Raw genomic sequence first — 13,272 nt, forward strand, 5'->3', positions numbered from 1 at the left:
GGCAGGAATACAGAGATGAAGTCACACTCAAATTAGGTACGATATTGTTGAATGACAGTAAGTTTGAAGGGCTGAATGGCCTACTACTGCTCCTTCTTTTTTTTAAATGAATAAAGATTGAGCAGGCAAGGCTTGCATTCACTGGAGTTTAGAACAGAGAGAGATGCCAACATACATGATTCTGAGAAATCTTGACAGGGTGGTTATGCGAAGGAAGTTTCTTTCTGAGACAGAATATAGAACTATAGAACACAATTTCAAAATACAGGAACATGCAGTTTAAAACAGATAAGGAGAAATCTCTCTTCACAGGGGTTCCAAGGTGAGTCTGAGGCACTGTCTTCCAAAAATGCAATGTGAAACAAAAACTCTGAATATTTTTAAGGCAAAATTAATCAATAAGCAAGTTGGTGGAAGTTGTCAGAACTGGATGGGAACGTGGACTAATCAGATCAGCCATGATTTTATGGAATGGAAGAGCAGGTTCTGGGCCAAGTGGCCTAGCATGAATAATGAAGCCTTACAGGGGCTACAGACCCAGTAGGGTTGGGGTGACTGAAGAGGATCATTTGAATTAACATGGAATACAAGTCAAACCAGCAGTGTCAGAGAGCACAGATCCTGAAGCAGTTAAAAGGACCAGAATCAGACCACCGCCCATAAACAGGGCAAGAAAATACGTTTAGACAAATTTAGATGACCAGATATGTACAGGCATATTTATCAAATTATTGGAACATGTATCAATCAGAACAAATAAAAGGGAAGCAGTGGGTGAAATATATTTGTCTTTTTGGTTTGATAAGCTACCACACATGAGATTACTCAGTAACAGCCCATGGTTTTGCAGGTGGTATATTAGCATGGATAGAAGATTGGCTAATATGATAGAGAGTTTTTATGGGGGGTGGGGGCTTTTTCAGCATGACAGCCTGTAAGTGTGGAACTGCAACAGGTATCAGTGCTGGCACGAAAATTATTTTACAACACATTAATGGTTCGGATAAGGAAAGTGAATTTGCCACGATGCGGGTGTCGCAAAAGTAGTTAGGGGGCAAGGAGCGAGGATGACTCAAAGTCTGCAAATGGATACAGACAAGTATGAGTGCAAAGGCTTGGCAGATGGAATATGATGTGGGAAATTGTGAGGATATGCCCTTTGGCAGGAGGAATAGAGGGGTGCAACATTATTTAAATGGAAAAAAACTGTAGAAGGTAGGGATTTAGAAGTCCTCATGCATACATCACAATAAGTTTTTTTTAAAACAGGGAAGGCAAATGGAATGTTGGCTTTTAGTTTAGAGGTAAGGGAATATAAAAATAGGGAGATCTTGCTAAAAAGAAAAGGCACAAGTCAAACTACAGCTTGAATACTGAACAGTTTTGCACCCCTATCTAAGAAAATATATACGGGCATTGGAGGCAGTCCAGGGAAGGTTCACTAAGATGATCCTGGGTATGGGACGATTGTCTCATGGAGAGAGGTTGAGGCAGGTGGGCCTGTACTCGTTGGAATTTAGAAGAATGAGAGGTGACCTTATTGAAACACACAAGGTCCTTTTGGGACTTGAGAGGGTAGATGCAGCAGGTCGTTTCCCCATGTGGGAGAAGCTAGCGCTAAAGGCATAATCTCAGAATAAAGGGTTAACTATTTAAAACAGAAGTGAGGAGGAATTGCTTCTCTCAAATCGTAGCAAATTTGTAACTCTTTTTAACTGCAGAGGGCTGTTGAGGCTGGGTTGTTAATCATATTCAAGGCTCAGAAGGTCAGATCTTTAATCAACGTGGAATCAATTAGTACAGGGAAGAGGCAGGATTTTCACATCAGCTTTCATCACAGTCAGTGGCTAGCAGACTCCATTCCTACATCTTGCAGAATGATATCTTTCCAGTAAATGTAAATAGACACCAGTGCATTTCTTAGACTCATCAGGAGGGAGCATCCCACCTTATCCCACCTATAGGAAGGATCACAGGGAACAAGTGCAGCAGCTGGACATCCCTCTGGAGGGTAGTGGTGTTCTTGTAACTACGGAATAGGTTTGGGGAAAACTATTCCCAAAACAAAGGGAAAAATTCACACCCCACAACAGATGCCACTGGGAACATGCCAATGTTACCCTCTTGGAGAGCAAAGAAACAAGTTTCAAACATTAACCAATAACACAGTTTACAGAAAAACTGTTACAAATTAGCTGGAAAACTTTAAAATGGCCAAAGTCACCTCGCCTGAAATGCAGCCCAGCTTGCCAGAATTTAGAAATGAAGTTCTATCTCACAGGACTCAACTGTCTCATTCGAAAGAGCAATCCAAACGTGGTTACATGAATGTTAAAATTCATCCCCTGGAATATAGAGCTCACAGTGGATCTTCAAATGTATTCCAATGGGGATGAGACTTCTTGACTACAGGTAATGTTGAAACAATGAATTAAGTCTCAAACTCATTTGCAGAGAAAGATTTAAATTCTCCTCTCTATAATCAAAGGAAAACAAAGTTTCCTGACAATGACTTTTTGTTTATGCAAAGAGACCTGTCCGCCACTTTCTTAACAGGTTTATTTTTGTTCAAGTGCACGGTCAATGGCAAAAAAATTCATTTGTGTAAAAATTCAGTTTGTCTCAACCCCAAGCGTAAGAAGACACAAATTTACTCAACTCTTCAAACTTGGTCGCAACAGCTGTTGGTCAGTCGGTTACACGAGATATTAAACTATCTGACATTTCTCAGGTACATGCTTGCGTAAGAAGTACATAGCTAGCTCAAGCGCAACAGACTTTCATTGATATCAGGTAGCAGAAAGCAGACCATCAGAGGATTAAATTTCATGAACAATTACAGCATTTGTGTACAGGTCAAAACTTCCAACGGGTCTTAAAGTGCAACAGCAACTCAAATTCAGTCTATTTCCTTGCCCAATATCAAAAGATTTGCTCCTCATTATCTGAGTTGTATGGTGTTTGAGATTTACAGCACACCATTTGTTAAATTATCAGTATGTAGTTTGTTCAAACAACATTCTTCAAACCTTCCAATCATCATCTCCGACACCTCCGCTGCCAGAATTTCTGATTTTCACCAATGTAACCACTCCAATGTTCCCTAGAGAGCAAATCTCACCCTGCCCCCTTTCAATCTTCTTTCTCGGATAAGACAATATTGACAGCGTCCCGGTCAGCCTCTCAATCTGGCTAGTCAAGAAATGGGCATAAGATCAAGTCCGGTTGGTAAATTCATGTTTTCTGCCCTCGACACAGCCTCCTCTACAACAAATTGCTAATCTAATCAATTGTGTAACTACAGCAGTAAGGGAGACTACAAATACTCAAGATACAATCTTCCTTGTGATTAGCAATTTTTACCATATGTTCTAACACTTTCAAAAGTTGAAACTGATCAGTCTGAAAAATCAACAAACTAATTTGGTACAAAGAAAAATAATTTGGTCCTGTAATCATAATAAAACCATCCACAATAACACCAAATGGCACAGCAGGCTCCAAAAGCTAATGGCCTTATATAGGAATGGATGAATGGAGAAAATACAGGCACTCCATGATTTACGGGCATCTGACTTACAAACTATATAAGTGCGTATTAATACTAACTTTAAAGATTTAGCATGTAAATGTTTGCTTGTATTTACAAATAATCATTTCTTATTGTACTGTGTCACATTCTGACTTGTGCACAAATCAAGTCAGGAATATACTTCTAGCCCAGGGGCAGCTTGCTAACAAGTGCTAGATTCCTAACTCAACCCAGCAAAATCTGAAACCTAATACAACACTCTTGGGCATTTAAATTGAAACATAGTTAAACAATTGAAATCTCTTCAATGAAGTATAATTTCCAATGCTTTTCACAAAATCATTTTCAAATAAAATTTTATAGCATGCTATATAGGGAAATATTAGATCAGCTAATCAAAAGTTTAGTCATAAGGATAAATCTGAAGAAACAGACAAAACATTAAACCTGCCTCCTCTTCACGGATGCTGCCAGAACCTGCTGAGTTTCTCTACCAATTTCTGTTTCAGATTTCCAGCATCCGCAGTTCTTTGTCTTATTTCAATCCTATCAATATCGAAAATGGAGAACATTTCTGGTCGTCCAGTACTGGACAGCAGTTTAGACACAATGTAGAGGTTGACACACAGAGTTCCTAATATTATGTTATGGGAGGGAAAAAAACTCAAAGGAAGTCATATTTCCCCATGATGGAAAAGAAAGCCAGCTGAAAAAGGGTGCTCACTGTGCCACAGTTGTAAGTGTGGTTTAAAAAAGAGCAAGCAATCCGCTCATGCTGACAGTGCTTCTCTGTGGATGCTATATCTTTGGAAAAGAGACACACAATTTCACAAAAATTCAAAAGTATCTTCCCTAACAATTGCATTGTGATAATATGCAATTGCATTGGAAGAAACTTCAGGAAAGCTCAACTCCCAAAACGAAAACATCAATGCTGACTGAAGGCTCTGGGAAAGTTTCAGCATCAGTGAACTTTGTGTTGGCAACATGGTGACTTCTTCATCATTTGGCTTTGCAATATCTTCGCCAAATTGTTAGACAGCTAAGATCAAAATGATTAATTTGAACCAACATGGCTAATTATTAACATTACTGTGTTGCTAGCTTTGTGTTTCAAATTTGTGCCAGGAGACTACTCAATGACTAAGTTGAAAGTTATCTCAGCAATCCCTCAACAACTGTAATCACTGTCTGAATTTCAAAATGACTTGACTGAGGCGCAGCGAGGCACTTTGGATAACCTCAGTTTCTGAAAGGGTCTATGCAACTACAAGACCTTCACTCTCACACAAAAGTGCAGAAGAAAACATTTTAACGCAAAAAACAAAACCTGGAAAGAAAATTGCTGCACATGTAAGATTGCAATACAATGGCAAAGCAAGTTTTTCTGAGATTTATTTTTTCTTAGTTTTTGAAAGAAACAGAACTGTTACATCTTTTATGTATCTCTGATTGGTTTTTGACTTGCACTGTGGTCAGGAATATTTCCTTTGAGTTTGTGCATAGACCTAACCCTCCGTTTTGCCCAAGGGCTATGTTATATTAGTCTGTAACAGACAGGTTTCTTTTTCTGTGTTTTATTGCAACACAAATATCTTTTAAGATTAAAAATGCAGCAAGCTCAGAAGAAAGAAAATTGTCACTGCCAATTAAGATAATACACAGTCACCTAGATGAATTAATTTTTACGGAGATGGTAGGAACTGCCGACACTGGAGAATCTGAGATAACAAGGTGTCGAGCTGGATGAACACAGCAGGCCAAGCAGCATCTGAGGAGCAGGAAAGCTGACGTTTAGAGTCCCGACCCGAAGCGTCAGCTTTCCTGCTCCTCTGATGCTGCTTGGCCTGCTGAATTAATTTTTATACTTGTGTGTTAAGAATACCAAGTAGGCAATAGACAATAGGTGCTGGAGTAGACCATTCAGCCCTTCGAGCCAGCACCATCATTCATTATGATCATGGCTGATCATCCACAATCAGTATCCTGTTCCTGCCTTATCCCCATAACCCTTGATTCCACTATCTTTAAGAGCTCTATCCATCTCTTTCTTGAAAGGGTCCAGAGAGTTGGCCTCCACTGCCTTCTGGGGCACAGCATTCCATAAATCCACCACTCTCTGGGTGAAGAAGTTTTTCCTCAACTCTGTTCTAAATGGCCTACCCCTTATTTTTAAACCGTGTCTTCTGGTTCTGGACTCACCCATCAGCAGAAACATGCTTTCTGCCTCCAGAGTGTCCAATCCTTTAATAATCTTAAACGTCTCGATCAGATCCCCTCTCATCCTTATAAAATGTATGCAAACTGTCAGATCAAATCCTCAATGTCAAACATTGTACTGGTGCACAATCATATCAAGGTGGTTAACAAACTCAACTGTAATTTTTTTAAATCACATCACAAAAATTCATCACAATGTTTTTAGATCAACCTGTGCAGACCTGTAATGATGCACATCCAGGGCAGATGGGACTGGAATTCAGGCTACCTGGGCTCAGGATTAGTGACACTGACGCAGCACTACCAGACGCCATTACTTTTATCAACCTGTTTAGGTAAGTCATGACTTACTTCGATTAACATCTTATCTCAAAGTGGGGTTTGAACCTGGATTTTCTGGTACAGGTTGAGAGACACCATCACGATAAAGGAGAAGTCCCAATAGCTTTACAAGATCATAGAGAAAGAGACAGACAGCGACAACTGATGGGTGGTATAACCCAATGGTCACCATACTGAGGGGTAAGGGTAGAGGTTGAGAAGGACAGCCTTTCATGGTAATCTCAACTTATACAGGAACTGAACCCAAACGGTTGCTATTTACGCTGCACTGTAAACTCACCATCCAGTCAACTGAGCTAACTGGCTACCATAATACCACCAAGCTCTAGGACAATATTTCCATTTGGGATTAATGTGGGATTCTCTGCTGCAGTACAATCATGATAGTCACTGTCTTCCGGAAATCAGTCTGAAGAAGCACAGATATAGGAGAATTCCCAAAGTTTATAAATGCTTAAATCCTAAAGATAAAATATGCTAAATGAGAATGATATTACCTTGCATTTATTGAGTGAAGGAAGTGCTTTAATAATCTACTAAATGAGTAAATGTCTTCCATGTGTAAGCTTTTCCTGTCCTTATTTCTTTGCTGCTTGATAGCTCTTGTTTTCACTTAATTCAAGAGTTCTAAGTGAGCCTCTGATTCTTTAACCCAACAATGCCCTGCTCTACACTGACTCTTGTTCACTTAGTTACATAAACAAAGTCAAAAAGATTTTATTTCATGAAGATGTTTGTTTCTGCAGCAATACCTTGCAATGCTAAATTACCTCTACGTCACAGGGCTCATTCAATAAACATGATTGCATGCTTTTTGGATTGTTCATCACATGGCGTTAAAATAAATACATCTGTCAAAACTAAATGGGTACTGTTCATTTAATGGAAAATAGCAAAAAGAAAATATGTTTATAGATATATGTTCAATTGTCTACATACCCATTGGTTGAGACTTGATAACACACATATTTGCAGTTAGAAGAAATGATATGGCAGTTACTTCTAACCACCCCATGTTGAGAAAACTTCAAGGTATTTTCCTGAAAAAAAAAGTTTCACAAATATTTTTACCATCTTTTCAAGCTTAAAAGCGAGGTAAATTACCTATTTGAGCTTAACGAGATGGCAAGTTTCTCGCCACACCAGCAACTTACAATGACATTGTGGCTTTAATGTAGAAAAAAATTCCAAAATATCACAAAAGATCATAACCAAATAAAAATCATAACTAAGCCAAGGAAGAAGAAATTATGATCACAAAGTGAATTTTATGATGGACTTAAGTATTGTACAAAATGCAGAGGAATGGAATTGTGGGAGATATAGCAGTTTGGATCGGAAATTGGCTTGCTGAAAGAAGACAGAGGGTGGTAGTTGATGGGAAATGTTCATCTTGGAGACCTGTTACTAGTGGTGTACCACAAGGGTCGGTGTTGGGTCCACTGCTGTTTGTCATTTTCATAAATCACCTGGATGAGGGCGTAGAAGGATGGGTTAGTAAATTTGCAGATGACACTAAGGTCGGTGGAGTTGTGGACAGTGGCGAAGGATGCTGTAGGTTGCAGAGAGACATAGATAAGCTGCAGAGCTGGGCTGAGAGGTGGCAAATGGAGTTTAATGCCGACAAGTGTGAGGTGATGCACTTTGGTGGGAGTAACCGGAAGGCAAAGTACTGGGCTAATGGTAAGATTCTCAGTAGTGTAGATGAGCAGAGAGATCTCGGTGTCCATGTACACAGATCCTTGAAAGTTGACAACCAGGTTGACAGGGCTGTTAAGAAGGCATACAGTGTTTTAGCTTTTATTAATAGAGGGATCGAGTTCCAGAACCAAAAGGTTATGCTACAGCTGTACAAAACCCTGGTGCGGCCGCACTTGGAGTACTGCGTACAGTTCTGGTCACCGCATTATAAGAAGGATGTGGAAGCTTTGCAAAGGGTGCAGAGGAGATTTTCTAGGATGTTGCCTGGTATGGAGGGAAGGTCTTACGAGTAAAGGCTGAGGGGCTTGAGGCTGTTTTCGTTAGAGAGAAGGTTGAGAGGTGACTTAACTGAAACATATATAAAATAATCAGAGGGTTAGATAGGGTGGATAGGGAGAGCCTTTTTCCTAGAATGGTGACGGCGAGCACGAGGGGGCATAGCTTTAAATCGAGGGGTGAAAGATATAGGACAGATGTCAGAGGTAGTTTCTTTACTCAGAGTAGTAAGGGAATGGAACGCTTTGCCTGCAACGGTAGTAGATCCGCCAACTTTAGGTACATTTAAGTTGTCATTGGATAAGCATATGGACATACATGGAATAGTGTAGGTTATATGGGCTTCAGATCGGTATGACAGGTCGGCACAACATTGAGGGCCGAGGGGCCTGTACTGTGCTGTAGTGTTCTATGTTCTATGTTCTAAGTGTGGAAACAGAGGCATAGAGGCTGAATAGTTGCGGAAGGGAACTCCTGACTGTGAGCTGTAGAGTTTCAACTGGATCAGAGATCTTTTGTTATTGTTTGCTGGGCCAGAAACGAAAAATTAAATCATGGAGTTGTACAAAAGATAAGACTACGTTAGAGTAGATTCCCTACAGTGTGGAAACAGGCCCTTTGGCCCAACCAGTCTACACCACCCCTTGAAGCTTCCCACCCAAACCTATCTTCCTATAACCCAGACACCCCTGAACACTACGGGCAATTTAGCATGGCCAATCCACCTAGCCTGCACATCTTTGGACTGTGGGAGGAAACCAGAGCACCCGGAGGAAACACACGCAGACACGGGAAGAATGTGCAAACTCCACACAGACAGTTGCCCAAGGCTGGAACCCAGGTCTCTGGCATTGTGTAGCTGCAGTGCTAACCAATGAGCCACCGTGCCACTCCTAATGGGTACAGATTTGGGAGATTATACCACACTCAAGGACTTCGGAGATGAAGGAGAGGTTAGGTATTGGCTTGCTACTTTACTAGGAGGGGCTCAGATTTTAGAGAAGTGACTGTTGGTAATAAAATTGAAAGGGCTGGGTAGAATCTTAGAAGAGGAAGCTATTTATGATAACAACTTTGAAGGGTAATTGGGTGATCACCAGTTTAGAATAGAGTCAAGAAAGCAGGAAGTGGGTCTCATGGACAGAATGAGCTCAAAGATACTATGAGGGCAGCTGGAAGGGAAACACAACACACAAATTTAGGGCTGGAGTACTGAGCAGTTTTGGTTTGATAGGGTTCAGCCAGATTTGACAATGCGTGGCACATGGCTTTTACTGGGGACAAGGACATTGAGGGGTGGAGCTGAACAAATGAAAACTACCAAAATATTGTGATAAGTTTGGACCCAGAGATGTATTTTTCAAAGTGAAAGTTGAAGGAATTTAGAAAGAAGTTAAATTCTGTCTTGGTACTCAAATGTGACGTCCTAAAGTGCTCAATTAGCCTGATCAGGCTATATTTTAAGTAAGTGTCTCATATATATTCCTACAATAGCTTCAAAATATGAACTGGGATTATTTTTATGGGCATAGCAATCTAATTTTTGAATCGGTCTGCTGCTTCATTTTACAAAAGGCTGTAACAAAATAAGGTTGGTGCATATTTAGCATTTTCTTATTCAAAAGGTCAGTTTGCCAGGATTTGGTGTCATAATCTGGACTGAAGCATAAGAAAAATGCCTTCCTTTGGTGCAGTGGGAATGTCCCTCCCCTGGACCTGCATTCAAGTAACACCTGTTCCAATGTAATGCAATAACATCTCTGACCAGGTTGAATAGAACAGGTTGATATTTTTTAAAAATGCATTTAGGTAGCACATTGATAGACAGCAGGTAGCTCGGAAGTACAGTCAAAATGTAATGAGCAAGTTTAAGTGAGATACAAAACCCAAATGATTCTCAAACTTTCAGATAACAAAGATCACGTAACACAACTGAAGGAAAAGAAAACAGGGAGAAGATTCACTCTCCAAACCCATACTACAAAAAAAACCTATTAACTGGACTTTCAGCTGCTTACAGAATATTAATGGTACTAATAGAATGTTGCTAGCAAGGTTCCATGAATAACTGTACAGGAATCACCATAGTCTTACCTGACCATAAGACTGCTCTCTCACTCGACAAAGATTCTGATTGTAATTTAACCTGAGGGTTCATCATATCTCGAGCAAGGGGAGAGGGTGGGGAGGAATGTTCCTCCTGGCACCCTCAGCCAGCAATGGGAATTAAACCCATGTTACTTACATCACACCACAAGCCAACTGAGCTCAAGTGCATCAGTCTATACTTATTGCACTGTAATGCAAAACATTAAACTCTTGCCATTTGCAGTGTACATAATCAGACATTTGATCTTAACTATCCACTGAGGGGCATAGATAGGGTAGACAAAAGAGATATTTAGTAAATGGTTTCAATAACCAAGGGGCATAGATTTAAAGGGAGGAGCCAGTGAATTACAGGCTTCTAGAGGAGGAAAAGCATCCAGACTGTGGTGGCCATCTGGAACTCATTGCCTGAAACGGGGGTAGAGGTGGGAAACTTGAGATATTAAAGAACAATTTAGCTGAGCACTTGACACGTTTTAGCATACAAGGCCTTGCACATGAGATTAGAACAGATGCTTGATGATTAGCACAGTCGCAATGGGCCGAAGAGCCTCTCTCTGCGCTGTATAAAAAAAATTCAACACCGACTTAATTCCACTGTTATTCTTAAATCGCCGTTGACTCTCAGTTCACTTAAAAAGTCCAGCGGGATAGAGTTAACATAGCCCACTTTGAGGCACATCTTTGGATAAATGCGCGTTTTTGTGTAGAGTCCTCACCTTTTCTAAATTAATCTGATCGGCATTCGAAAAGATCGTCCGAATGTTAATTAGCGCTTTCCACAGCAAAGTCTGAACCCCGTCAGTAATCGCGCTCAATGTGTTCACCAAAAGATTTCTCACCTCAGTGGAGACGGAATCCTGTATCTCAATTCAAACGAGAGTTGATCACGTTTACATTACGTTCGGTTTTTATTTATGTTTACATTACGGCTGCTTTCCGAGTTGCAGCGGAGTTGCAACCCACACAAATCCCAATCGTTTTATACTAACCTTTCCACTTATCCACCTTTTCACCCCGGGAAGGCAACTCGGCTTTTGCCTCTTCGCAGCGGGTCGAGCGCCGCGGAGCAGAACCTAGTCAGTGCTACAGTGCACTCACGGGAAATAAAAGATAATTTCATTGCAGTTTCATGCATGAAGGAATAGAGAGAGATGGCAGATCTCTAGAACGGCGCACTCTGCCACTCTTAAAGCCAGCGACCTCCCGGGGTGTAGCAAATCTAACCCATGCTTTTCAGTGAGCAAACGAGATCATGCACTATCTTGCATCTGGTTTGGAGACTGCTGCATTGTTTTAGAAATTAAAATGCTGAGTAAGGCGGAGATCCACCTCAAACAATGGCTTTGCAAGAGGCAGACACCAATTTCTTACAGCTGCATGAGAAAATCTTTAGTGAAAAGGTACCTTCAACAGTCGACAAAATCGAAATCCGAGGTATTTTGCAGAGCGGGCTTTCTAAGACTAATCTATATTATGTATTGCATCTTAACATTAATGCAAATGAAATTAAAATTCCCAATTCAAAGTCTCAGAATTAGCTCAATACAAAATTGAAGGTAAATCGGCTAAACGCAGAGGCAGAGTACAGGAGTTTTATAACGGCTGTATACATTCAGTCATTGTCTAGCTTTATTCTGTATAAAATCCACACACAAATATTGCAGAAGCAATTGCTACTTACAAATAAACGAGATAATATCGAGCTGCCTCCTGCAAACAGCACGTTCGAAAAACTCCAAAGTTTCACGTTAATAAACTGCTCCTAAGCTCCTCCTCCATACCTCCCCAAACGGAAGCAATCGGAAAGAATAATTAAACAGGGCTTTTTTTTGATCAACAGTAAATAAATCCGCCCACTGTTGTCCAAGCGCAGGAGGTTCTTGCCCGAACTCTGAGTGAAGTGGTAATGTGTCACATTTCCAGCTGAGTGGTGGTTTTGGGTTGATGAGGAATTTGCAGTTTGTTCCTTTTCAGAGCGTGAGGAAGGATTTATTTGGGTAAGTTATCCTGACCAACCGCTTTGAGAAGGTAGAAATCAGACAGTAGATTAGCCACGTTGTACATGTAAGACTTGCTCAATGTGTTTAAGAAAGGTGCACAAAATAAGATCAAAGCCACGGGCAAAACGTAGAATCTGGATTAGAACTTGCTTGGAGGGTGAATGTAACTGGTGTATTGCAAAGTATCATGGCAGCTTGGTCACAGGTTCTGAGACTACACCCAGTAATAAGATCACTTAGTTCTGTTGATTCACAAATTTAAAGTCAATTTATGAGATTGTCATGATGATCCCAAACTTAAAAGGTAAATGCAATCCGACAGTGAGGAAGAATTCACAGGGTGAATTATAACAAATAGTTGAGTCAGCTAGACAAGTGTAACTGTTAATTAAAGCTGCCTATTGCAGACAGATGAGAGAAAGGAATTATGCAGATGATTCATTGATATCTCTGTAAAGCAATCTGAGAGTCTGCAGAATGTTACAGTCCTGTTGTTCACCCACAAGAAAACAATGAGCACAAAGTTAAAAGGATATTGAACTCTTAAGACCAAAACATGTTAGGGATATTGTGGTTTCATAATTCAGATGTACCGCAGACAGAATTAACCACAGAATTATTTATCTCCCAACTCAAACACTTTTAAAATAGGTAGGAAAAACTTGACAATTTACAGAAGTATATTCTAGCTATAAAAAGTAGGAGAAATTTCTAAACCCAGTAGTTTTCTGAATAACCTCCTTGCATTCATAAACAAAGTGGTACAGTCATTACCAATAGTGCCATGTAATAACACTTATCCTTCCACTTGTTAAATCTGAGGTGATGTGGTTTGTGCTCATGCTGCATTCCTCAGAGTTAAGAAAAATGAGAGAGAAATGCTGCCAGTGAAACATTAACATTCTAGCCATATCGAGGAATTGGGGGACAATGCAGGAAGGCAGAGTTGAGGTAGAAGATCAACATTATCGTACAAAATATTGAAGCAGGCTTAAAGGATGAATAGTTTACCTGGGTCTATTTAATATGGTTTTTATGTGCTATAGCTCAGTTTGAATGCTCCCACAGCTATTGTTTTCTTGATCTTTA

General features: G+C 40.3%; 1 protein-coding gene across 5 annotated transcripts in view; it reads right to left on the minus strand.

The window, feature by feature from the left end:
* LOC125462486 (collagen alpha-6(VI) chain-like) overlaps positions 1-11,940 on the minus strand; it is a 164,326-nt gene extending 152,386 nt beyond the window's left edge. For 2 of the 5 annotated variants that reach the window (XM_048552599.2, XM_048552562.2), the window contains exons 1-4: positions 11,865-11,940; positions 11,173-11,266; positions 10,900-11,046; positions 7,034-7,134 (exon numbers count right to left, since the gene is read on the minus strand). In XM_048552599.2, the coding sequence (XP_048408556.1) occupies positions 7,034-7,109 (76 nt within the window). In that variant the 5' untranslated portion in view covers positions 7,110-7,134; positions 10,900-11,046; positions 11,173-11,266; positions 11,865-11,940. Of the gene's footprint in view, positions 1-7,033; positions 7,135-10,899; positions 11,047-11,172; positions 11,277-11,864 lie in introns of all 5 variants that reach the window. The other 3 variants (XM_048552580.2, XM_048552589.2, XM_048552571.2) reach the window with 3 other exon arrangements.
* Positions 11,941-13,272: the final 1,332 nt, after the last annotated feature.

Source organism: Stegostoma tigrinum, chromosome 2, assembly GCF_030684315.1.
Source record: "Stegostoma tigrinum isolate sSteTig4 chromosome 2, sSteTig4.hap1, whole genome shotgun sequence".
Classification (NCBI taxonomy): Eukaryota; Metazoa; Chordata; class Chondrichthyes; order Orectolobiformes; family Stegostomatidae; genus Stegostoma; species Stegostoma tigrinum.